We start from the raw sequence: 26,853 nt of genomic DNA on the forward strand, positions 1-26,853 counted from the left end.
CACTCCTGGAAATTGAAATAAGAACACCGTGAATTCATTGTCCCAGGAAGGGGAAACTCTATTGACACATTCCTGGGGTCAGATACATCACATGATCACACTGACAGAACCACAGGCACATAGACACAGGCAACAGAGCACGCACAATGTCGGCACTAGTACAGTGTATATCCACCTTTCGCAGCAATGCAGGCTGCTATTCTCCCATGGAGACGATCGTAGAGATGCTGGATGTAGTCCTGTGGAACGGCTTGCCGTGCCATTTCCACCTGGCGCCTCAGTTGGACCAGCGTTCGTGCTGGACGTGCAGACCGCGTGAGACGACGCTTCATCCAGTCCCAAACATGCTCAATGGGGGACAGATCCGGAGATCTTGTTGGCCAGGGTAGTTTACTTACACCTTCTAGAGCACGTTGGGTGGCACGGGATACATGCGGACGTGCATTGTCCTGTTGGAACAGCAAGTTCCCTTGCCGGTCTAGGAATGGTAGAACGATGGGTTCGATGACGGTTTGGATGTACCGTGCACTATTCAGTGTCTCCTCGACGATCACCAGTGGTGTACGGCCAGTGTAGGAGATCGCTCCCCACACCATGATGCCGGGTGTTGGCCCTGTGTGCCTCGGTCGTATGCAGTCCTGATTGTGGCGCTCACCTGCACGGCGCCAAACACGCATACGACCATCATTGGCACCAAGGCAGAAGCGACTCTCATCGCTGAAGACGACACGTCTCCATTCGTCCCTCCATTCACGCCTGTCGCGACACCACTGGAGGCGGGCTGCACGATGTTGGGGCGTGAGCGGAAGACGGCCTAACGGTGTGCGGGACCGTAGCCCAGCTTCATGGAGACGGTTGCGAATGGTCCTCGCCGATACCCCAGGAGCAATAGTGTCCCTAATTTGCTGGGAAGTGGCGGTGCGGTCCCCTACGGCACTGCGTAGGATCCTACGGTCTTGGCGTGCATCCGTGCGTCGCTGCGGTCCGGTCCCAGGTCGACGGGCACGTGCACCTTCCGCCGACCACTGGCGACAACATCGATGTACTGTGGAGACCTCACGCCCCACGTGTTGAGCAATTCGGCGGTACGTCCACCCGGCCTCCCGCATGCCCACTATACGCCCTCGCTCAAAGTCCGTCAACTGCACATACGGTTCATGTCCACGCTGTCGCGGCATGCTACCAGTGTTAAAGACTGCGATGGAGCTCCGTATGCCACGGCAAACTGGCTGACACTGACGGCGGCGGTGCACAAATGCTGCGCAGCTAGCGCCATTCGACGGCCAACACCGCGGTTCCTGGTGTGTCCGCTGTGCCGTGCGTGTGATCATTGCTTGTACAGCCCTCTCGCAGTGTCCGGAGCAAGTATGGTGGGTCTGACACACCGGTGTCAATGTGTTCTTTTTTCCATTTCCAGGAGTGTATTAAGCAGTGCGGGTAGTCAAATGGGTAGGTGGATTTTGTTTCCGATGAGAGGTGCTCATTAATATGGAAGTGCTGAGGAATACTGAAGAGCAAAAACGTATTGTCACATACAGTGTGGCTACTCATCACAAATCGTCTTTCCATATATTTTTCTTGAAATGGCTAGTTTAATTAAGGAGGCAAATCTTGTGAAGGATACAGTTATCAACAATGGGCTGCAATGAGTGAAAATCGTTTATGTTACGCAGACGAAGCTGCAGATTGTTACTCTGTAAAGCATCAGTCTCTGTGGAGATGTTCATCTCACAACAAGTATAAAAAACTAAAATAATTATACATTAATTCCATTCGGAACCTGTGTGCATCACGAACATCATTGTGAGATGTGACCCGACGGTGAGGAATGCACTCTTGTGTTTGCTGTGGCATGGAAGATAACAGTCTCCGAAATTGAGGAATTTCTTGGCATGCCTAAAACAGATCCTATATCAACTGATATAGACCGAAAGCTGGGGTCTAGTATGGTACTATATACTGAGGTTACAGAAGTCATGGGATAGCAATATGCACATATACAGATGGCAGTAGCATCATCTACACAAGATATCAAAGGGATATGCACTGGCGGAGCTATCATTTGTATTCAGGTGATTCATGTGAAAAATTTCCGACGTGATTATAGCCACATGTCTGGAAATAGCAAACCTTGAACTCGCAATGGTAGTTGGAGCTAGACACGTGGGACATTCTATTTTGGAAATCATTGGGAAATTCAGTATTGCGAGTGTAAATAGGCTGTTTAGGTTTTTATGTTGGTAACGCCATGTTGCGCTCTATATGAAAATCACTGACTGTGCTGTGTGCAGTCTGTGGCTGGTTTGCATTGCTGGAATTTGCTATTGTAGTGTTGGGCAGTTGGCTGTTAACAGCGCGTAGCGTTGCGCAGTTGGAGGTGAGTCGATGATCTGGACTTGTGTCCATCAGAGACAGTAAATTTGTAAGACACACGTCCAGATCATCCGCTCTCAAAACTCCGCCATCTCTCTCCCCACATCCACCACTGCTGGTGGCTCACCTCCAACTGCGCAACGCTACGCGCTGTTAACAGCCAACTGCCCAACACTACAATAGCAAATTCCAACAATGCAAACCAGCCACAGACTGAACACAGCACAGTCAGTGATTTTCATATAGAGCGCTACATGGTGTTACCAACATAAAAACGTAAACAGCCTACTTACACGAGATACACAGTGTCAAGAGTGTACCGAGATACCAGATTTCAGGCATTACCTCTGCCACGGACAACACAGTGGCCGAAGGCCTTCCCTTAACGGCCGAGAGCCGTGGCGCTTGCGTAGAGTTGTCAGTGCTAACAGACAAGTGATACAGCGTGAAATAACAGCAGAAATCAATGTGAGATGAACGACGAACGTATCCATTAGGACTCTGAAGCAAAATTTGGCATTCATGGCCTTATTTGTTCACGAGACCCAGAAAATATTAGATACAGGCTCCCAGGTAGATGCTATTTTTCTTGACTTCCGGAAGGCGTTCGATACAGTTCCGCACTGTCGCCTGATAAACAAAGTAAGAGCCTACGGAATATCAGACCAGCTGTGTGGCTGGATTGAAGAGTTTTTAGCAAACAGAACACAGCATGTTGTTATCAATGGAGAGACGTCTACAGACGTTAAAGTAACCTCTGGCGTGCCACAGGGGAGTGTTATGGGACCATTGCTTTTCACAATATATATAAATGACTTAGTAGATAGTGTCGGAAGTTCCATGCGGCTTTTCGCGGATGATGCTGTAGTATACAGAGAAGTTGCTGCATTAGAAAATTGTAGCGAAATACAGGAAGATCTGCAGCGGATAGGCACTTGGTGCAGGGAGTGGCAACTGACCCTTAACATAGACAAAAGTAATGTATTGCGAATACATAGAAAGAAGGATCCTTTATTGTATGATTATATGATAGCGGAACAAACACTGGTAGCAGTTACTTCTGTAAAATATCTGGGAGTATGCGTACGGAACGATTTGAAGTGGAATGATCATATAAAACTAATTGTTGGTAAAGCGGGTACCAGGTTGAGATTCATTGGGAGAGTGCTTAGAAAATGTAGTCCATCAACAAAGGAGGTGGCTTACAAAACACTCGTTCGACCTATACTTGAGTATTGCTCATCAGTGTGGGATCCGTACCAGGTCGGGTTGACGGAGGAGATAGAGAAGATCCAAAGAAGAGCGGCGCGTTTCGTCACTGGGTTATTTGGTAACCGTGATAGCGTTACGGAGATGTTTAATAAACTCAAGTGGCAGACTCTGCGAGAGAGGCGCTCTGCATCGCGGTGTATCTTGCTCGCCAGGTTTCCAGAGGGTGCGTTTCTGGATGAGGTATCGAATATATTGCTTCCCCCTACTTATACTTCCCGAGGAGATCACGAATGTAAAATTAGAGAGATTAGAGCGCGCACGGAGGCTTTCAGACAGTCGTTCTTCCCGCGAACCATACGCGACTGGAACAGGAAAGGGAGGTAATGACAGTGGCACGTAAAGTGCCCTCCGCCACACACCGTTGGGTGGCTTGCGGAGTATCAATGTAGATGTAGATGTAGATGTAGATGTATGTTAACATACAACCGACGCTAGTGCCTTTGCTGACAGCACGACGTGGCCAGCAGCGCCTGTCCCGGGCTCGTGACCATATCGGTTGGACCCTAGTCGACTAAAGAACCGTGGCTGCATCACACGAGTCCCGATTTCAGTTGTTAAGACTTAATGGTAGGGTTCGAGAATGGTGCAGACCCCACGAAGTCATGGAGCCAACTTGTCAACAAGGCACTTTCCACCCTCGTGGTAGTGCCATAACGGTGTGGGCTGTGCTTACGTCGAATGGACTCGGTCCTCTGGTCCAAATGAACTGTGGAAATGATTATGTGCAGCTACTTGTAGACCATTTCCAGCCACTCATCGACTTCATCCCAAATATCGGTGGAATTTTTATGGGTCACAATTCGCCATCTCACCAGTCCACAATTGTTCGCGACTCTGGACAATTCGAAGGATTTATTTGGCCACCCAGCGAGCCCGACATAAATCCCAATGCATATTTATGGGACATAATCGAGAGGTCAGTTCGTACACAAAATCCTGCACCGGCAACACTTTCAGCTGGGAATTTCGAACGACTTGTTGAGTACATGCCATATCAGGTGGTGGTGGTGGTGGTGGTGTGTTGGGGCTTATGGGCGCTCAACATCGAGGTCATCAGCCCCCTGACACACATTAAAAGGAACGAATGTGGACAGACCTAAGAAAACTAAAGCACACACTCAAAGAAAGCAGGAAAAGAAGGAAAATGCTACAAGGAAAGGGGAAACATAGCAACAAGAATGTCACAGCAAATTGTTATTGGCTGGCCACTTACATAAAATATGGGCGAGCTTGTCACACAGTGAGCAAATTAAAATCCTCTCCCTAAAATCTTTGTAAAAACATTTGACAGTGCACAGAACTTTAAAACTTTAACGACATTCGTCCGAGTGTTGCCTAAAAGAGACGGCAGGTCCGCTGGCAAGTCAGCCGCGACCCGCTGGTCAGAAAATAAAATGCAATCCAATAAAACGTGGCGCACAGTGACCTGGACGCCGCAAGCACCACACATTGGAGGGTCCTCTCGCCAGAGCAGGAAGCCATGCGTCATAGGGCTGTGGCCTATTCGAAGCCGAGTGAGGAGAACCTCGTCCCGTCGATGGGGCTGAAAGGAAGTACACCACACACGCGTTGTGGGCTTGACTATACGGAGCTTATTGTCAGTCACTTCCAGCCACTCATCCTCCCACCGACGCATGACGCGTGAGCTCAACAGCGAGGTGAGTGCGTGCAAGGGGATAGCACACTGAGATACTTGTGGGACGAGACACGCCTCCTTGGCTGCGAGATCTGCCCTTTCATTCCCAGCAATGTCAACATGCCCCGGAACCCAGCAGAAAGCTACAACCTTCCCCAGTCGCTGTAGTCGGAGGAGGGCATCCTGGATGGTCTGGACAATTTTGTCTGCCGGATACAAACGTTGCAATGAGTGAAGGGCATCAGGTGTCCCATGACTTTTTCACCTCAATGTACGCCTTCCCTTCACATCGCAGACATGTTTATTGGCGACACATCAGGGGAACGTCAAGGATGCGTACATTCCTCAAGGAGTTCGTGGTGTGAGCTGCAATGTAAGGTTTTGCATGATCCTCCTGGGATATGCGACTTAGTACCCTGGTCAGAAACAGGGTTTACCATTCTGGGCATATGCTGCCCTTAGCGTTCCTTCAGCAATTCCTAGATCATTCACACTGTCACTTGCAATAGCTCCCCGTACAGTGATTCCAGGAAATCGAGAGATGTGGGTCTCGAGAAAATTTGCCTCCTATGACCTTTCACTAGGTCGTGGTGTCAGTGTGACCGTCTCAGACAGAAACGAGACTCATCGTTGAACACCGCCGAATGCCACTCAGTCTCCCAACACTGGTTCTACATCGCGCAAGTCACTGATGCCTGTGGTAACGTGTCAGCGGTGAATGACGCCAAATCGAGATCTCTAAGCAACTTCCGGCAATCTGTTCCCCAGCGCTATGTAGCCTGTTGACGCCTGCCTAGACTTCACCACCTGTCATCCGTCTACTGGTGATTGCCGGTCAGACAATCCTATGATCTTCACTTGGTATAATCCTTCTGGAAAGACCCGTACCTGCTCTTCCCACAGTGATGTTCTGAGTCTGCTTCGTGACCGCTGATTCTGGAGTCGCTGTACGACAGCAGGCTGTGTGATGCTCTCACGTCCTCAAACCGGGTGGTTACAATTAAATTGCTCCTACTCACGGTGGTCCAGTGTGGGCTGTAACTACCGTGTTACAGATAAACGTGGTAGATATGCTAAGGCATTAATGCGGGGCCGATTTACGCTGGAAAAAACATAGTTCCAGTTTTGGCCATCAGATGCAAATCTGAGACTCTAAAGCATCTCGTCTACTGTCTCTTGGACAAATTATATAAACAGGTTAATATTAAAATCGACATTATACCTTTCTCACTTGTTTATCTTTTTCTACCCGTGTACCATTCCTAATTTATTACATATCAAAACATTTGTATACGTCTCTCTTGCATTCAGAGCGACAGATTTGCACCTGGTGGCCAGAATTGGAACTAACTTTTTTCCCGGCGTAAATCCATTCTGCATTAACGCACTAAAATATCTACCAAGTCTCGCTGACATACGATAATTATAGCACAAAAAAATGTTCAAATGTGTGTGAAGTCTTATGGGACTTAACTGCTAAGGTCATCACTCCCTAAGCTTACACACTACTTAGCCTAAATTATCCTAAGGAGAAACACACATACCCATGCCCGAGGGAGGACTCGAACCTCCGCCGGGACCAGCAGCACAGTCCATGACTGCAGCGCCCTAGACCGCTCGCTAATCATGCGCGGCTGTAGCACAAATTGGACCTCTGTGAATAGCTGTACTTTAATTACAACCACACGGTACCAATAATTCTGTTTTCAACGTCCGAAAAATGGCGATAAGCTCCTTGAGCACATCGTCTAGAATTGGAGTGTTATGGTCTCCATCCGAAAAAATTCCCGCAACGTTAGATACACCCATTAGTTACCATGTATGTACGTTATTGTTCATCTGTAGGAATGCCTTTTTTGTGTATCGAAAATAAGCTCACAAGAAGATGATATTTTCATCAAGATATAACCTACCTTCGCACTTGGGCATATTAATGATTTACTGTTCAGTATTTTACAGAAAGGGCATCGATTCCGAGGAATGTTAGCAAGATTATAACTTGATCGCTATCGCACAGATAACTGTCATGTACGACATCGATCAGAAGGAAATTTCGTAAGGAACATTATTATGCACTGCAGCTAGTTATTATTTTGAATGTGTTACTGGAAGTGTATGGAATTTTCTTACGGAATAATTAACTGCGGCCACCAGATCAAAAGCAAGCAAAACTTAATATTACTACACTCTTAAGACAAAAAAAGAAAAAAAAAAAGAAAACGACGCACCACGAAGGAATTATCCGAATCGGGCGGAAATCGGTAGAGATCATATACATGTACAGACAAATAAATGATTACACTTTCAGAAAGCTTTGATAATTTATTCAACAGAAAGTACTTCACAAACTGAGCAAATCAGTAACGCGGTGGTCAATATGCAAGCAGTTATTCGTCTTGGTATTGATTCATAGAGGTATTGTATGTCCTCCTGAGGAATATCGTACCAAATTCTGTCCAGCCGGCGCCTTAGATCCTAGCTGGTTGGAGGGCCCTGCTCATAATAATCCTAACATTCTCAACTGGGGAGAGATCTGGCTATCATGCTGGCCAAGTTAGGGTTTGGCAAGAACGAAGACAAGGCATGGAGACTGTCACCGTGTGCGGGCGAACATTATCTTGCTGAAATGTAAGCCCAGGATGGTTTGCAATGAAGGGCAACAATACGAGGCTTCAAATATCGTCGTCATACCGTTGTGTCGCGGATGACAACCAGAGGGGTCCTGCTGTGAAAAGAAATGGCACTCCAATTGGTTGTCGGCCGTATGGCGGGCAGTCAGGTTGGTTTCCCAACACTAGCATCTCCAGACCCTTCAATGACTGGAGTAGAACTGTCTTCACTGATGAGTCCCGCTAAGAACTGAGCACGATGAGCGTTGAAGACGTTTTTGGAGACGCCCCATACAGTGGTCGGATGACAGCCTTACTGTCGTCATCTATACGACCCGACAGCCAGGAGTAATGGTCTGGACCCCTTTGGTGCACAACGGTGCGTCGACGATATTCTAAGCCCCGTTTTGTTGCCCTTAATGGCAAGCCATGTCTGCCCCCTGTAGCTCAGTGGTCAGCGCTACATATTGCCAATCCCATGGGCCCGCGTTCGATTCCCGGCTGGGTCGGAGATTTTCTCCGCTCAGGTACTGGGTGTTGCCCTAATCATCATCATTTCATCCCCATCGACGCGCAAGTCGCCGAAGTGGCGTCAGCGTGAAAGACTTGCACCCGGCGAACGGTCTACCCGACGGGAGGCCTTAGTCACACGACATTTATGGCAAGCCGTCCTGGGCTTACATTTCAGTAAGATAATGCCCGTCCGCACGCGGCGAAAGTTTCTGCTGCTTGTCTTCGGCTTGCCAAACCCTACCTTGGCCAGCATAGTCGCCGGATCTCTCCTCATTTGAGAACGTTTACAGCATTATAGACAGGGCTCTCCAAACTTCTCAGGGTTTTGACAGTGTAACGCTGCAGTTGGACAGAATATGGCACGATATTTCTCATACGGACATCCAACAACTCTACCAATCAGTGCCAAGCCGAATAACTGCTTGCATAGCGACTAACGCGTTACTGACTTGCTCAGTTTGTGAACCTCTTTCTGTTGAATAAATCATCCAATTTTTCTGAAACTGTAATCATTTGTCTGTCTTTGGCGAATATGTTCTTCTTTTAAAAACTCTGACAGAGAAGTGGGGAACCAGCTGCCTCATTCCGCCTTCCTCACCAAAAATTTTGACATTCGAACACACTCGCTCTCTTTTAACACAGAACATTCTAAAATCTTTTACCCAGTCTCTCTTTGTAATTAAGCTTGCGTACTCAACTTCTCCCTCTCACTGTCACTCTCTCTGTATGTCTCTACTACCTGCTACTTTTTCTCCCATTGACTTACAATACATCCCATTACCTCTGACTCTCTCATTTGCACCGTCTCCTTTTGTCTTTCTTTTGCAGTGCCACTATCTCCACCATACCTCGGCAGCTCAAACATTCTTGGCGGTCCAACTTATATTTTCCCCTACATCCACGTGTTTAAAATTTCGCTCGAAATTGCGCCCTGCCCTATACCTGCATGTTGAAGAAGTTCACCGGTCTGGGAGGGTCCAGCATCCCCTCCCCCCCCCCCCCCCCGCCCCCCTCCGCCAAGCAGCCAAGCATATGTATGATTTCCACTCGTCTGTATTTTTCATTTCAAATGTCTCCTCTCTCTTTTGCTCCTACTGCTTGTATCTCCATTAATCTCTCTTTCTCTTTTACTGCCAATGTCTCTCACTGACCGTCAATATCTCCTCTCTCTTTGGCTCCCACTGCCATTGTCTTCATCCATCTCTCTTTCTCTTTCACTGTCCCTTTCCCTTCTCTTTCTTTCTCCCCTGTTGGCACTGTGTCTTCCCTCTTCCACCGTACTCTCTCTCTCTCTCTCTCTCTCTCTCTCTCTCTCTACTACTTTCCCTGTCAGCAGCCGGCCGCTGTGGTCGAGCTATTCTAGGTGCTTCAGTCCGGAACCACGCGGCTGCTACGGTCGCAGGTTCGAATCCTGCCTCGTGCATGGATGTGTGTGATGTCCTTAGGTTAGTTAGGTTTAAGTAGTCTAGGGGAATGATGATCTCACATGTTAAGTCCCATAGTGCTTAGAGCCATTTGAACCCTGTCAGCACGAACACACGAATATCTTCATATGCCAAAATTTTTGGTGAGGAAGGGGAATGAGGACTCAGGCATTTGATTCCCCACTTTTCTATAAGCGTTTAAAAAAGAGGAACATATTCGCCTTTTTTGTGCTCCGAGGGGTGCATTTTTCTACTGATTCCATTCTTTTCCATTCTACAACGGGGTGTGCTCCATATATAAAACGAATTCTATAGGTTAGTAAAGTTTTGACAGGTTTTTATCCATTCCGACACATTTACATGCCTTGACACATATAAACATTAAATAATTACACATAATACAAGATTAGCACAAAATCATTTGCTTTAATTTTTATGGTTACTTTGCTCGTCGATCGTAATTCATCAAGAAAGCCCGGCGTATGATTTTTAATTTGAAAGAGTAAAAATTTTATTAGAAATATTTTCCTGATTTTGCTCTCTTTACAATTTTACGTAGTTTTTGAAAATCATGTTAAGTTCTTTCCAGCTATGTTGAGACCCTTTTTAACCCATTTTTTCTCACTGCAGACCACATTGAGCATATCTGTATAGGTGCGAAGTACCCATTACACACAGCCACCACACCATAACCTTTTATTGGTGAGAAAATGCTGACTACAGACGTAATTTGGTGACCTCAGAACCCTTGCGATGACCCTTAATCCTTTCCATGTGTTCACTACGTCAGTTAAAACTACCTTTACGCGTCAGACCAGATATTACGTGACTATTTTACGTGCGTAAGTACGGTAACTTTCAAGCTCCGCATCTCGGTAACGGGTAATGATATCGTAAACTGTTGCACGGTGCCCCAAGAACATCGTCTTAAAAATATATAAAAATTTCGACCATCTACTTTGAAAAGAAATTATAAAAGTGGCCATCTACACGACCGGTACTTTTCGTACCCAAAAGTCATGATTTTTCGGAATTTTCTCAAGAATTGCATATGAACAACAACGGGGCACCCTAGACCACACCTAATGCAAAAGAACCAACCTATTTGCTCAATTTTCGTGGGCTGGAGGAAGTGTGCAATGTTGAAATTCTGACCCTGCACTGTAGAATAGCTACTGTATGCCAGTTCTTCCGATAGGTATAAAAGTGGTAGCTAGGTAAAGGACTATCAAACACACTTGACCCTTATCTGTGTGATCAATCCGAGATCTGACCGCCTGAAAAAATGCATTTCCGCTCGTTGCGTTTTGGGACGTATTGATGCCGTACACTGCTGTGCCCGGATCGACGACTTTTACTTAATTATCAATGCAATGGAATTCTTTGTAATTAATGGAGCTCCTTAATGATTACCTATTAGTAGGACATAACAGAAGGTGTACTGATCAATGTCACTCAATCTAATGCTGTCTGTCGTCAAGTTTTGTGAAGCAAATGTCTACAACTAATTACTGTTTTATAATAAATATTACTTTAAAAAAACTAGAATTGGTTTCATCAAATAACAACAAACACTTCTACAAAACCAGTCTACGAAAGTCAAAAATACATTAAATATTCGAGAGCACACAACAAAATTACGATTATCTCTTTTGTGAAGATTAAACATTCACTTTAATTTACCAGCAATTTGAAGTTTCATGTACTTTGTCCAGCTTTTACTTAGTTGCTGATAGGTTACAGTATGAGCACTACTATGCAGAATGAGGCTTTAGTCAATTATTACTGTACACAGTTTTCTGAACTGATTGATTTTAAATTAACTGATAAATGCAATAAAATTTCTCTCAGTTGAAATAAAATTCTCTCTCTCGTTTAAGATTGACTCGGCAGTAACAGTGAAAGGATAGGATCCTACCGGTCTTTACTGAAGTAAGATAATCTATAACACTCAAGTCAATTGTAGTTTAAATAAAACCACTATGATGTTCAGAATATTTCGTCTAAAATGCTGGCAAAGCTGTATACGTAACTAATCAATTAAATCGTTCTATCTTACTTTGAGGCGAGTTTCGGACGGTGCGACGTGGCAGACTCTTCTTCAACGACGAGCAACTTTTATCAACATAGGCCACACGGTACTCTTCTTCCAATACTTTTTTATTAGTATTATATGCTCTCTTATCCATTTACAATGCCTTGCCGTATGGAAAACACAATTTCACAATAAAAATACCATTACGCACTACAGCATCGCTCCTTCGCTTTCGTACTTCATCACAGAAAACTTTCAAGTATTTCTGCTTCTTTCCCCGCGCGTGCCAACGATATTACTTCCATGTTTGAAACACTCTTTGGATTTTATAAACACAAATTTCCCTGACTTTGCCAGCGTTTCTACCACAAAGTTCTTAAAACAAGTAATGAGCATTTACAAAATTAATGAAGTACGTACATATCCAAGAAATTACATAAAAATGACAGAGTTAAATAATTTGTAATTATAGGGCGCTGTCTTGTAGTGTTATAAACATATCCCATAGTCAAGAAAATACTGGAGTATTAGTGCGGTAGCGTCCGGTCGAGATGTTCATGTTGTCGCATTTATCATTTACATCTGCGTACGTATATCGTCAAACGCAGAACTGTTGTGAAAAGTATCTCTTCGTTCAGACAAGTAAGACAGTGGATTCGTATTCGTGAAGGATGGGGTTCATATACCTGTTCTGGCATCCAGATTTAGGTTTCTCTGCTGTTTCTGTAAATTACTTACGTCGAATGCCGCAATAGTTTGTGGGGCGGCGAGTAAGTTACTTCACTGGTTTAAAGTCTTGATGCCGTCTTTCATCACGTGAGCCTGGCAACTAATTTGGTGGGCAGCCAGAAAGCGAAGGGAAACATACCGACCTTAGTTTCCAGTCTGCACGGCCACATTACGGTCCAGCTCACTGAAAAAAAAGTGTCTATTTCCCATTTCTTTGCGGGATCAGGACTATGACTTCAGTAAAAGTTTCAGTCAAAATTTAATTTAATTAAAGTTTCTCAGAAACAACACTTAAAATTGCGTTATGTTCAATTGAAAACAAGTCTTTCTAATCTAACAGCACCTTTAACAGTTCAGAGGCGACCTCTACGGTAACTTCCTACCAGATTGTTTTTTCGCCCTGACTAACATCACTCAATTGAAAGTTCGCAATAAATGTTCAAAAATTAATACTCGCCATAAAAGTGGAAATAAATTCACCACTTGCCACGCGGAATTGAATTTCACACGGACGGCACACTAACAGTTATTTTACCGAATTCTAAACGATCCGGGACGGTGTACAGTCCTCGCGAGTTCACTATCCGTTTTCAATGCCAAATACGCGCCGGCCGCTGTGGTCTAGCGGTTCTAGGCACTCAGTCTGGAACCGCGGGACTGCTACGGTCGCAGGTTAGAATCCAGCCTCGGGCATGGATGTGTGTGATGTCCTTAGGTTAGTTAGGTTTAAGTAGTTCTAAGTTCTAGGGGACTGATGACCACAGATGTTAAGTCCCATAGTGCTCAGAGCAATTTTTTGTCAAATACACGCTTGTCACAGTTCGGCTCTGACGTCATCCGAGGCAGAGCGCGACCAGAAATTTACCTGGCGTGGACCTCACAGTGTATGAGAGCGAAGTGAACCTCCCTGCTTCAGGGGCTGTATTTATAAGGTGCCGGTGCGGACTGCCGAGAAAACATCTGTTGTCTGTCTACTTGCATACGGCGGCAGTCTACAAACGACCGCTATCTCGGACACATAATCATTAATAATATAGTAACCAATTACTTCAGAAACTTCTTAATTTTTGCTGGTATGCAGATAGGCAGTTTGAAAGTACGTAGAAAGTTTCAGCTCGCTAGAATGAAAACACTGCTTAATAGAATTTATTTAGTGGAAATAACGGTAGATTGTTACCTCTGAACCATACCTTTGCTAAGACTTATATCAGTTGCTATTTATGTTACAAGTCTTAAACTTGGTGTTGCTCTATTATTTGATATATTTGATCATCTGCTTTAACCAAAATCCTCTATCATTAAAATTTCAAGTACTTAATCTACAACACTTAGGTATATTTTAGTTACAAAATTAGTTTTTATTTAATTACTCAAAAACTATAAGAGGCAGATTAACGTGGACTCTCTGTTATTATTTTTGGGGTGTAATGAAGCACAAAACAAAACTTCAAGTGTCTAAGTCCATTACTTAGCGCCTCTGATTTTTCCGAAGAACGTAGATTCTGGCGTTAATTTTTGTTTTATGGTGTTGGAAACCAGCATCACTTATTTATAACTTCTAACTGCACCTTCTGACCAAATTCTGCCTTCCTAGCGTCATTATTTAGCGCCTCCGATTTTTCTCTTAAAACGGCATTTTTCCGTATACTATTAAGTTTAGAGCCGGCTGTTGTGGCCGTGAGGTTCTAGGCGCTTCAGTCAGGAACCGCGTGACTACTACGGTCGCAGGTTCGAATCCTGCCTCGGGCATGGATGTGTGTGATGTCCTTAGGTTAGTTCTAAGTTGTAGGAGACATGACCACAGATGTTAAGTCCCATAGTGCTCAGAGCAATTTGAACCATTTTTATTAAGTTTAGAACATCAAGACTTGGTATTTGGAACATTATTACACTAAACTATAATTTAACAAAGTTTTAAACATAAATTTTGATTTTTAATTTCATACTAAATTGTGGTGCAATACTTGTGCGCTACATGCAGACGCGTTAAGGTGACGTGGCGCTACTAGCAGCGAACTGGGGTAAGTCCCGGCGCACTCGCTCGCCTCTGTATCTCACACATGATGCAGCGCTTGGTTTGCTTCAAGTTCCTTTTAATCAGACATGTTGAATACCCTACGCGTATCACAGCCTCGTGACAAAGGATCGTTAAAAGCCTTCCCTCGCTCCTTCTCCCTCTTTCCGCATTAGATACAAATCCTTACAACAGCGATTAAATAAAGGCATGTTATTCAACCATTACATATTTATACAGCTGGTTTGTATTTTCGTACACGTTTTTTTATTAGGCGTTTCTCCCCGATACAACACTCTCACTACAACCGCCACTTACCGAGAAAAGTTTCTACAGAAATCGCGATGAAAGCAAGTTTCGGCATGACGAAAATACAGAATAACAATGAAAATTATGTTTTTGTGGCACCCACAATTTTTACACAGTTCAATCATCAAAATGTGTGACCAGGAGGACATGGTGACTGTTTATACAGAATAACAATGAAAATTATGTTTATTGTGCCAGCCACAACTTTTACACAGTTCGATCATCAAAATGTTTGACCGGGAGGATGTGGTGACTGTCTATTCCAATAATTTTCATTTGAGTTCATCAGATATCGATGATAACTGCCGTAATATTGACGAATATGTGTCTTTCTAAACGAATAATGCTGTTATATAAGATGCAATCGTAATGCCTGAAACCGTTCTGATTGTCATTCAGCAGGCAACTTACTCCATCACATGAATGGCGCGGGAATACACGAAACTGCAGATGGGAAATAATAAACAATCAGAATAAACAAAAATCGCCTTTTCGTGTTGTTCAACTTTAACAGACTGCACATTTTCGATGTTTGTAAATTTTTCATTTCCATGATATAGCTGTTTATCGCTGTCCGTAATAGCTTTCTGTTTTAATTTGTTTTTTTTTTTTTGCTGTAGGTTCGCCAGTCAATGCAAACTGAAAGCTTTTTCAAACGTTTTATGTTCGTTGAAAGCACATTTTTTGCGGCGTTCGATGAAAAGGTAATTTAGCTTTTAATAGCGGTATGAGGCGCATACAGGTACCTCAGCAAAATTTTTCTGATCGCTTAAAACATAACAGAGACCTTGTGAAGGTGTGTAGTTGTGCGTGCCTTTAGTAGGATCCTTTGAGCGGAAAAAATTTTTCAGGTCTCACTCAGGTGTTTCGAAATGTTGTCGGTTTTAGTCAAAGACGATATTCCACTTTGAATGTAGTCAAAAGCTTTTGTGTTTTCAACTGTGAAATATTATCCAGCGCGCAGCAAATATCCGCAGTTTCATTTGCCACGTGTCGGGGCAATATATTGCTAAAAAAAGCTTGAAAATTAAAAGTAAGCATAGGAAGGTTAGCCACCCGAGTTACACAAATATTTATTTCAATTTATATGTGCAGGAGGAACTGTCCACAAACTGGAAAGAGGTAAACACTGAGTAACGCTGGGGGTGTTGGAATTTGGCTTTAGAGCTTCCAGAACAATACAGTCCCTTCGGTTTTCTAAAATGTCAGTTTAACTCTCTATAGATGTGGTTTTTCATGCAAATGCAGTTATCAGACGGTACAAAAAATAAGCCTGTTTTCGTTAATAGAAGCACTACGAAGGAACTCTCAGAAAAATAAATTCACTGTCACTGGGTGGGCAAAACTTTCCACCTGACCACAACACAGAATCTGCCTATGTCAAATTGTGCATGAAACTAAATAAGAATACAAGCAATATGTACGGTATTGCAGTGCATGTATTATTCCAAATTGCGATGCGATGTTCCCTCGGACAAGCACTATGACCGAAGGAACACTGTCGTCATTCGGAATAACACAGGCACTGCAAGATCGTATTGATCCGCCGACACCAGGTAAGGGACTTTCAAGTAAAATATCTCCCTGTACCGGAATATACCTAATGGATATACGAGTAAAGGTTGTACGCATATGGTTGTCGACAGATGACAGATTGGGTCTGGTCGTGAGTCGTGCTCGGGTAGCAAAATGTTAAGCGGGGAATCGGGGTTCGAGTCCCGGTGCGCCACACATTTTCATTGTCGTCATTCCATTATACAGCTGACTGTTGTCCACATTTGTAATTGCGAGTACATTTCATGTACAATTAAATACGATAAAACAAAACTCTGATAAATATCAAATCAGAAAAATCAGCTGAGATGTTACGTTATAAATCACGTTTATATAAGAGTCACCCACACTAAACAGGTACGATTGGGAAACAACACATTTCGCAAAGGAAATGAGCCATTGTGCACAAAGAAATAAAAAATTTTCAGGTTAGAGTCTTGAAGCAATCCACCGGGGTTTCGCAGACAACAACGCGTTACATCACTACTTCAGTGCGTCATAGAGCCATTAACGCTATACTTCAGGTCTGGTTTCATACCGATTTTAATGCCGTTGCGCTAGAAACTGAATAAATAATTGGAAACCTAGTTTTTTGGATCAAGGAGTACAAGTAAAATCTAATTTTAAGAAAAGCTACCAACGAAACAGGCAAGCATAACTCAGTTTCTTAAATACGTAGTGGTGTATACAAAAGGCTGCACAGAATAACATTACAGTAGTTTCATTCATCCGAGGCTCACATATATGAGGAAACTGTGCGTTTCATCGTGTTACAGCTTTAAGAACAAAAAATACAACTCATACCGGGTGGTTATAATTTAAGTGCAGCTACCCACAGAGGCCTAGTGTGGGCTGTAATTATCGTAAACTTGGTAGATATGCTAACGCGCAACCGATTTACGCTGGAAAACAAATTAGTTCCAATTGTGGCCAACGGATGCAAATTTGGCGCTGTACACTGTTTGCATGGCGGTGTGACATCCACGCTGTCATTTGACAAGCCATAACGTGAGTGAACAGAATGGCTATCGAGAAGAGAGGCTGTGCGGCATTATCGAAACTGTTTTACGTGAACGGCAGCAAATACAGTGCTGCATTGAGAGAGCATAGACGACTCAAAAGTCTTAGGGGAGGCCCGATGTCATTAAATGTTTTAAAGAAGACGATAATGAAATACGAAAACATGGGCGGGCTTAGTGTAGCATCTGGAAGAGAAAGCGTCCTATCCCAGCGGAAGTTACTAATGAAGTTGCTGTTGCTGTAACTGGCCACGCAGCACGTGCGGCGGGCAGTGTCAAGAGAATTGTCTGTCCCATGGTGTACCCGTACAAGATCCAGACGGTGCAGGAACTGAAATCTCACGATCCGCAGCAACGTCCTGAATTTACTGTTTCGTTCCTGGAGTGGATCGAAGCTGATGTATGACATGTGGCCGGGAAATATTCTCTGAAGTGACGAGGTACAGTTTACACTACCTTGTGCGGTCAATGCACCGAAACCTAGATTCAATTTTTTTTTTTTTTTTTCACAATGTGGGGCACAGTCATAATATATTTCTTGAAAGTCAGTACCGCCATTTGACTGTTTTTTATTTGCAGTGTTACATTTACACGATCATGATTTCGGCTTTATAAAGCCATTTCAAACGTTTTAATTTTATACAGTGCCTAAGATGGCATACTGTCGTATTTAAAATTTAAATATAAAAACAAGTCAGTTCCTTCCACGTTTCACAGTGATACAAAGACTAATTTTCCCAAGTATTTTGCTTCTTTATATGTAAAGCGTTATTTTAGCAATATTTATTTTTATGTGAGGAGGAAGATAGCCATATTAAAAACTGGAACACTTATTATTAATGTTCCACAATAAGAATTATTTTATATTTTACTGGGAACTGGGTATCGGCTTTGTATATTATCATCAAACAACTTAAGACTGAACAGACAATCCACACATCATCAGGGAGAGCTCCTAGTTGTACGAGCACTCTTATTTCCAAATTTAGATGACTATTTAAAGATTATGCATCTAAATGAAAAACAAAAAAATGTATTGTTTCAATTTTACATGCTTAAAAAAACAAAAATTTTATATAACGATGTACTGAATGTTTTACTCTAAATATATGAGTATAAATTATTTAATCTTATATTTGACTGATGTAAACACATTATTCTACTTTAGTTGTATACAGTTGTGTACAATTTTCTAAATTGTACACAAACTTATGAACTGTCATAAGCACTTTGAAGTGAACACAAAGAATATATGTACAAATAAACCTTATACACATTGTACTCAAGGGTTAAAATATATGAAGACAACGGTCAGTCTTTGTAAAGCTAGAAGGTCTCGCTGATGTTGTGTAGATTGTCTGTTCAGTCTTGTCTGATGGTGACGTAGAAAACTGAAAGACGGTTTGCAACAAAATATAAAGGAAGTACCACTGTGGAATTTTAATACTGTACGTTTCAGTTTTTATATTGATGTTTGTTCAACAGTTGTTTAACAATTGCTAAAATCTGAATATTTAAATTTAAAAATTTTTCTCTCATTGTTTGAAGCAATAACATGTTCCTTCTTCGGTCGAGTGAAACTCACAGCAATATTTATTGGTGGTGCATAAAGACCGATTGAGACTGAACGACTGCTAAGTGGAATGGAAAGGAACCAAAGGCAACGTTACTGTCAAATGGGGATGTGTTGAGACCAGACGAAACTTCATTTCACTCAGTCCGGTACCGATCAAGAAAGTGAGGTTATAAGACGCCATCCACGATAGAAAAAGTCGAAATATAGTATCATGATTTAGTAACGAGCAATAATAGTGTCTATTAACGGTCAGAGCAAAATTCATAATATTCTTGGAAACGGTTTTATGGTAAATTTTTCACACTGCAGATAAGAAAAAGAATAGGTTAAACGCCGTCCAAATATTGCTCAACATCAGCATTTATTCGCCTGAGAAAATATTTATCTATACATATTACATAATTAACCCCCCCCCCCGCCCCCCCCCCTCCCCCATGCGATTTTCTGCCTGCACGTGAAGGCTACACTCTAGGAATTTTGATACAGTTTTTTACTAAAAGACAGACTGATTCACGAGAAAGGTTTGTGTATATAATTTATTAGCGCTACCCTAAACAAGTCATTTGGCCGTAGATATTTAGTGCTACCAGTGCGACGCCAGGGCTGGGAGCTATTATGGTATTGTCCGAAGACCGCGTGGCCATACCAAAGTCGGCAACTCGCACCGATACCACAGAAGTTAGCAATGTCTCGCTGCAATCCGCACCGACGAATGTAGGGACCACACCCTTGCTCCTAGCATCGCAGCGCCACTGCACGGAGACCGATATACAGCCTAACATGGAATTGCCCCCGTTCGTGCCCTCTGATAAAGTGGGGAACCTCGTCAACTTAGGGTACATGTGTTACTCATGTCTTAGATGGAACTCTACTTTTGAACTTCATGAACGTTGCATTTCAAGAGAAGAGTTTAGTAAACGTGTGCACCAAGTGATGCTTGAATATTCAAAGACAGTTGTAAACATTCGGCACATTCCTGTGGCAATGAATTGTATAAAGTTAAGTAAATCTTTTTTTTTCATTCTTGTAACAAAGTCTATTAATGTTTCACAATATGGTGTAGTTCTGCTCCACTATCTCTAAGATAAATAAAAACATCACAATAATACCTGACAATTGTAGTTTCGTCACGCCACTACAGCAAGTATACATACAGGCATATTAAGAGTTTTTTGATGCAATAAATAGCACCCTTTTACCTCTGCATTGCGTTTTTTCCCCCTAAGTATCACATAACCTCAAAAACAGCTTTTTTTTTCTCCACCAATACCTTTAATTTTTATATCATAAAAAGTTGTACTACTGAAAACTGTTTTATCAGTTTCTGGTCTTTTATATGCACAGTGTATGTTTTTGCTTTTTCCGGGTACTGTAAAATCTAAATCATTCTTCGCTTTCAGATATTTTGCCTCTTTTGAAGAAGGACACTCATAGGAAAAATATGCAAGTCCTCTTGCAGCTTTCGCAATGCGAAAACAAAGCACAAAGTAAAGCTTAAGAATGCACAACATCCACGACCATACCGCGACTGAGCCGGCTGATGTGGCCGAGCGGCTCTAGGCGCTTCACTCTGGAACCGCGCGACCGCTGCGGCCGTAGGTTCGAATCCTGCCTCGGGCATGGATGTGTGTGATGTCCTTAGTTAGGTTGAAGTAGTTCTAAGTGCTAGGGGACTGATGACCCTAGATGCTAAGTCCCATAGTGCTCAGAGCCATTTGAATCATTTTTTTATACCGCGACTGAATGCAATGAGAACAGGTTAACAAAGAAAATGGCTCTGAGCACTATGCGACTTAACTTCTGAGGTAATCAGTCGCAGGTTAACATCCAATGTTAATAGACACTGACACTCTGCCACCCCCTTCCCTCCCCTCCAGTATCAACGATGTTCCTTTGACTGTATGTGTGAATTCCACCATTTTAAATGCATTGCAGAATATTTTGACCTTCCAATTTGGCACATTTTAAACTATGTTGCTCCGTTGCAGATAATTAAAACTCTAAACAAGTACGCACTTTTGATAATAACTTACCATCACACATCACGATGAAACAGACTTGTTTGTAGAGGCGAAAAATATCGAGAACGGCATTATCCGTGTATTTGGGTGGCTACATTTTGGAATTAAATTTAAAGATGGAGTCTGACCGAAAACTGCGCCTTCTGCTAAGTCGATAGCAGCTGCCGCTCCGTTGAAGCGTTCTTAGGATTCCTTGCTCACAGAGAACCGCACGAGTTTGCTGGAGATCCACCCCCGCCACAGGCACTCTCCCGCAGAAAAGTGGCGCAGCGCTCCCAGGAGGGGGCGCCGATGAGTTGGGGACAGGGGACGCGGACAGAGTGGCAGCCCTGCAGTAAGCCCGCCCGCTGCGGCCAATCTGTGACGTCCTGTTAGCGGCCGGCTCCCCGGGGGTTCCCCCTGGCGCGCGCGAGCGCAGCTAACGACGCAGCCGTGCCGCCCGCGGATGTTTCCATTTTTCGCCCACGCTGCAGTCCCCGTCCGAAGCGTGGAACGCATCACTCTGCCGCGAAGGTAGTCAAGAAGAGACAAGGCTTTCACTGGCCACGTACGTCAGCTACTGTCGGCACGGAGCACTCTAGAGAAATTGTCCACCAAAGCTGTGGACATCCCCAGTGGTCACACAGCATGAACAGAATTTGACTTTAACACGAATGGAGAGTTTATCTTGTCTGTGTTAAATGCCTAATGTTAGTGTCACATTATCAAGTTAAGCGGCTCCTAGACAGTCAATATGATTGTTCAGTATTTCTGGTTGTGCAATAATATTGACCAACTCATCAAAAAGCTTTGAAATTATTGCACAATATGAGCAATATTATGCCGTCTGTGGGCCAGTCATTCACGTGCTTCATTCTTTTGCGTCTTATTCACGTTTGAAGTTCCTCTTGACTTTTTTCCCGTGTTTACGATTTAAAATTTTGTGTTGTTTTGAAAACCCACCTTACGCAAACACTGTTTATTTCGCTATATTCACGCATACATGTTTCGACACCCATGTATCACCATCTGTGAGTCATTTTATTTCTGGAAATTAAATTGCAAGTGAAACTGCTTTATTACAAGATGGATTTTTGTGCCCTTTTTTGACGTTTTTGATAACATGTTGTATTTTCCATCCTAGTGCGTGATGGTTCAAATGGCTCTGAGCACTATGGGACTTAACATCTGAGTCGCGCGCTTCCAGACTGAAGCGCCTAGAACCGCTCCCGCTCGACCACTCCGGCCGGCTCCTAATGCGTTATCTCTGGCAGATATCTCTTTCTACTGCTGTTGAGTACACTGTTTCACACGGTTATTTATAAACTTTACTTCATTCGTTATTTTCCACAAAACGTGATTTGAGCCGACACTTCTGTCTCCATACTCATTTAACTGTGAGTTGAGAGAGCAATTTTATAATTAACAGTGTGGAAACACTAACTCAATAACAATAGAAAATATGACATAGTGTCAAAAACCCCAGAAAAGGGCACAAAAATCCATCTCTAATAAACAAGTTTCAGTAGCAAAGTAATTTTCATAAGTAAACTTAACCAACAGAAGATAACACATAGGTGCGAAACATGTCTGGGTGAATAAAAGGAAATAAATAGTGTTTGCATACAGCTGATTTTCGGAACAAACTTGGTGAAGTTTTAAGAAGATGTGTTGCGTAGCGTGTCCAGTATCGTGCCTATCAGGTCACGTTGCACTTTTCTGTTCTCAGCACACAGTGACCACGTAAAAATGCCTAGAAAATAGTGTCTCCCGCCAAGTGTGAAGTCCTGCTGAGAGGTTTCGCCTGATCTCATGCAGCCCACATAATGTAGCTGTCATGCATTTCGTTCTTCATGAAAATTCTCGGCCGGACACTGGAGGGGCAACGAAGACGCTCCAGCAGCGTTTTGGATGGAAAGTGTTTGATCACCCATCACAAGGCCCATACCTGGCTCCCTCTAATTTTCATCCTTCGACAACGACCTGCAGACCAGTGTAATGAATCGGCGGAAAGTACGAATGGCTGCCTTCTATGACGGTATTCGAAAGTTCGTACCACGCTATAAAAATATGTGTAAGTCGGAGCGGTAACTATGTAGAGAAGTAGCTGGAAGGTGTAGTTAAATGTGTATAAAACATTTTTGATTTTCACTGAGGTTTCCATTCCGCAACTAATCGGAGGTTGAACAAAAATAGCTCCCGTAATATAACTGTGACAAGAGACTGTTCGTAGTTTAGTGAGAAGTTTTTCATAATTTATCAAAGTGAAGATAGATTTACGATACTACCTCAAACGGCTCAGGAAGCATCTGAGATAAACAGCTCAGCTAAACCACCCTATATATATATATATATATATATATATATATATAATGTGTGTGTGTGTGTGTGTGTGTGTGTGTGTGTGTGTGTGTGTGTTGGCCGTAACAGCTCTGGAAAGCCTGGAACAATTACAATCATAGTTGATTTACATCTGACTGGCTATCAGGAGATAGTTGGAGATAGTTGTCGTGGAGGTGAAGTCACTCCTAAGACACATGTATGTGCTGGTGGTAGTGATGATGGGAAAATGGTGACATGTAAGTATAAATATGAACTACTTGAGAAATTTTAGCAAACTTCGTACATAGTACAACACACCATCTGTAAAAATATGCTATTAAATTTAAGACACGCCTAGCACCATTATGATAGGTAGTGGGTGAAGGGGGGACATTTAAAAGTAATCTAGCATGGACAATAATATTATGAACAGGCATATGAGAAAGTACACACACATTCGTCCTAGCACAACTCACATTAACACATGACCACTGTCTCTGGCTGCTGCAGCCGGAGTCTTGTCATGTGTGTATGAGAGGGGGTTGTATGAATGTGTCTCTGCTTACTACTTCAGAAGAAGGCCTTTTGGCTGGAAGCTAAAGTATATATCAGCATTATTCCTGTGCCTGTCTGTGACCGAACGTCTCCTCTCTGTATAGACAGTAGCAGTCTGTCCTTTTCATAATATTCTTGAATTCCATCCTGGACTTTCCACTGTTCGAGAATGAACAACGTTAGAGTCGAACACACAGTTTTCGGGATTGCTGGACTCGTTGTTGAGAGCCCTATGGACATTTTCGTAAGCAAGAATGACATGTACCACTTTGAGAAACTTCAGCCAAAACTGATACTGAGGAGGTAAGTCTTCGGATTTAAGTATGTGATAAATTAGTGACTGTGAATCGAAACGAGCAACAGGCTTCACATTCATAAATTGTCACTAAAAGTTTATTGTGTACGTTTTGGTGAAAAGCACGTGTCTTTCGCAAGTTGTGTTTTAATGATTTGTGGAAAGTAGTAAATATGAACATGATTCGTGCGATCTCTGTGCTACAGGAAAGAGGTAACATGACACTGTCGTCAAAGAATTATTTTATAATACCATCCTCTGAACTTCCTGGACGGAAAGTTACGTTTCACTTGCTTGATACTTGCAGAATTTTTCTTTCTTTTTGCAGAGGAGTGTCACAGTTACTAAAGTCATCATTCTCAACAGAAAATGCTAACGCATACCCGTGCAGTGGTGCTAGACCCGAGGGTAGCCGGTTCGAATCTTGTCTGTGGAACCGTTATCATTGCTAATATTTGGCTGGCAAGAAGTGACGAGGCGTTGGCGTACAGTTCCTGATCACCAGAGTTTGCAAAAAGTGTTGTAGATTAAAATCCAAAGCATTCCGCAGTGTCTTGCGGAATGAGGGCATGTGACACCATTGATGGGGTCCGCAGTTCGTGGTCCAGTGACTAGCGTTGTTGCCTGTGCATCACGGGGTCCCAGATTCGATTCCCGGCCGGGTCGGGGTTTTTCTCCGCCCGGAGCCTGTCTGTTTGTATTGTCCTCAACAATTCATTATCGCTCGAGAAGGTGGCGACATTGGACAGTGAAAAGATTGGGAATTTGCACGGGCGCTGATAACCGAATAGTTGAGCTCTCCACAAACCAAATATCATCATCATCATCATCACCACCACCACCACCACCACCACCATTGATGGTCATCTGTTCGTCCGGCGGCTCGTTGGTGCTATTCGAGATTAGTAGGCAACGTTCTGTCACCGGATTACTCCGTACCTTTGATCAATAACGCCACAAATACGAGATCTCATTGCACAGTTACTCGTTGCAGACATCCACACGACACCTCAGAACAGCTCTGAGAAAAACAACGGCAAACTACACCCCTTAGAACACTAGCACCTTGCCAAGATCGGCAATGAGGGATTCCTCCTGAGTATGAGACTGATGGTAGTAAAATGATGGCAGTGATACGGTAATGTATTTCTACAAATCGGTTATGCGATTATTCTTGAAAACTAGAGCTACCTATGGCTGTTGCTAATTAATTGCAAACGCTCCATTGTTCATTGGCTGCAAGCTAGACTCCTGGTAGGACAGAGGCCATATTAATTCGTATAAATTACGCACAGCGCAACGTCATATTGTTGATTGTTCCTCCGTCCTAGTTATTATTGTTTCCATTGTTATGTCGCGGTCTGAAGCTCAGAAATGCTGGCTGGCGCTGATACAAAACCCTTCTGCCGCTTCTCGCAAACAGCTGCTTCTGCGACCCGCTCAGTTTTGGCTTCTCTGTTTCAGACGGGGAAACATTTCCACCGGACGTCGCTGCTGATAAAAGCGTTTAACCACAAGTTCCGCCTTGACCTGGAGCTTAATACGTAAGTCAATCTCTAATGCTTATTTCCTCTTTCGGCGTAATTATCAGTGCCGGCGCGTCGAGTTGGGTATCGCTGGTACGCAGTTTGCGCTTTGCTTTCACCCTTACCTCATTAGATAGCGAAAGCAGTTTTACGTCTGTGGTCATCCACGAAATAGGACCGAAGTCACAAGATTTGTGCATAATTTAGAATATTTACTTTTTACTTAATGGTCTTCCTCTGTGTGCTGAATTTACGTTGAAAAGTGTTATTTTGTTTTATTTTTTACTGGTGAATCCGGCAATGCTTGTCAGTTGCTAAATTTGTTTGGGAATTGGATATATGTCCTAATTTCCTCGTCCCTACCTTTCCTCCTCCCCCCTCCCATTGTCCACCTCCACTTCTTCCTCCCTATTCTGTCCCTCTGCTTCTCCCTGTTCTCTATACATATCTTAACCACATTCTCTCTATCCATTTCCTCCTCACTCATCTCTCTGTCCATATACTCCTTCCCCTTCTTTATATTCGTTTCCTACCCCCTTCTTTGTCTATCTCATCCCCCCACTCCCTCTCTGGCCTCATTTATTGTTATTTCAAACGGACCCCTGGCTGGAAATGGAAGTCAAAATGAATGGGGAAATCAGTTGGAAGCAATAGTACACGGGGGATAAGAGAGACCTTTCCAGCTAATGGAACGGTGAGGACAATACTTTTAATGACAATATTTCCCATGTTTTAATCCATAAACAGGTAGGATTCTATAGTTAGCCATGACCACACCTTTCCTGTTTTCTGTTAAAAATAAGTGCGAAAAGGGAAACAAAACCACACATTTTCAGAGCACAGCTTAGCATGTTCTTTCTCGCAGGATGTTTAACAGGAAGCATTGATTGTATTCCTTTTGTCTCCAAACCCTGTCTACGCTCTTCGTCAGTCTCATCGACTCGACGCTCATGCGGCTGGCCTGCGTTGCGAGTATGCCGACGATATTTCGACGCCTCACTGGTGGCATTATTCTTTTTATTTTTTTTTTTTCAAAGAAATAAACCAGGAACTGAAATCAATTGAATATTTGCTGCACACCAAATTACCACC

The 26,853-nt window shown here is 43.2% G+C and overlaps 1 protein-coding gene across 3 annotated transcripts in view; it reads left to right on the forward strand.

Annotated features, from left to right (window-relative positions):
• Window positions 1–26,853, forward strand: part of LOC124787937 (disintegrin and metalloproteinase domain-containing protein 11) — a 1,045,780-nt gene that overhangs the window by 529,496 nt on the left and 489,431 nt on the right. For all 3 annotated transcript variants that reach the window (XM_047254929.1, XM_047254930.1, XM_047254931.1), the window contains exon 4: window positions 25,700–25,779. In XM_047254929.1, coding sequence (XP_047110885.1) covers window positions 25,700–25,779 — 80 coding nt within the window. The remainder of the gene's footprint in view (window positions 1–25,699; window positions 25,780–26,853) is intronic.

Source organism: Schistocerca piceifrons, chromosome 3 (genome assembly GCF_021461385.2).
Source record: "Schistocerca piceifrons isolate TAMUIC-IGC-003096 chromosome 3, iqSchPice1.1, whole genome shotgun sequence".
Classification (NCBI taxonomy): Eukaryota; Metazoa; Arthropoda; class Insecta; order Orthoptera; family Acrididae; genus Schistocerca; species Schistocerca piceifrons.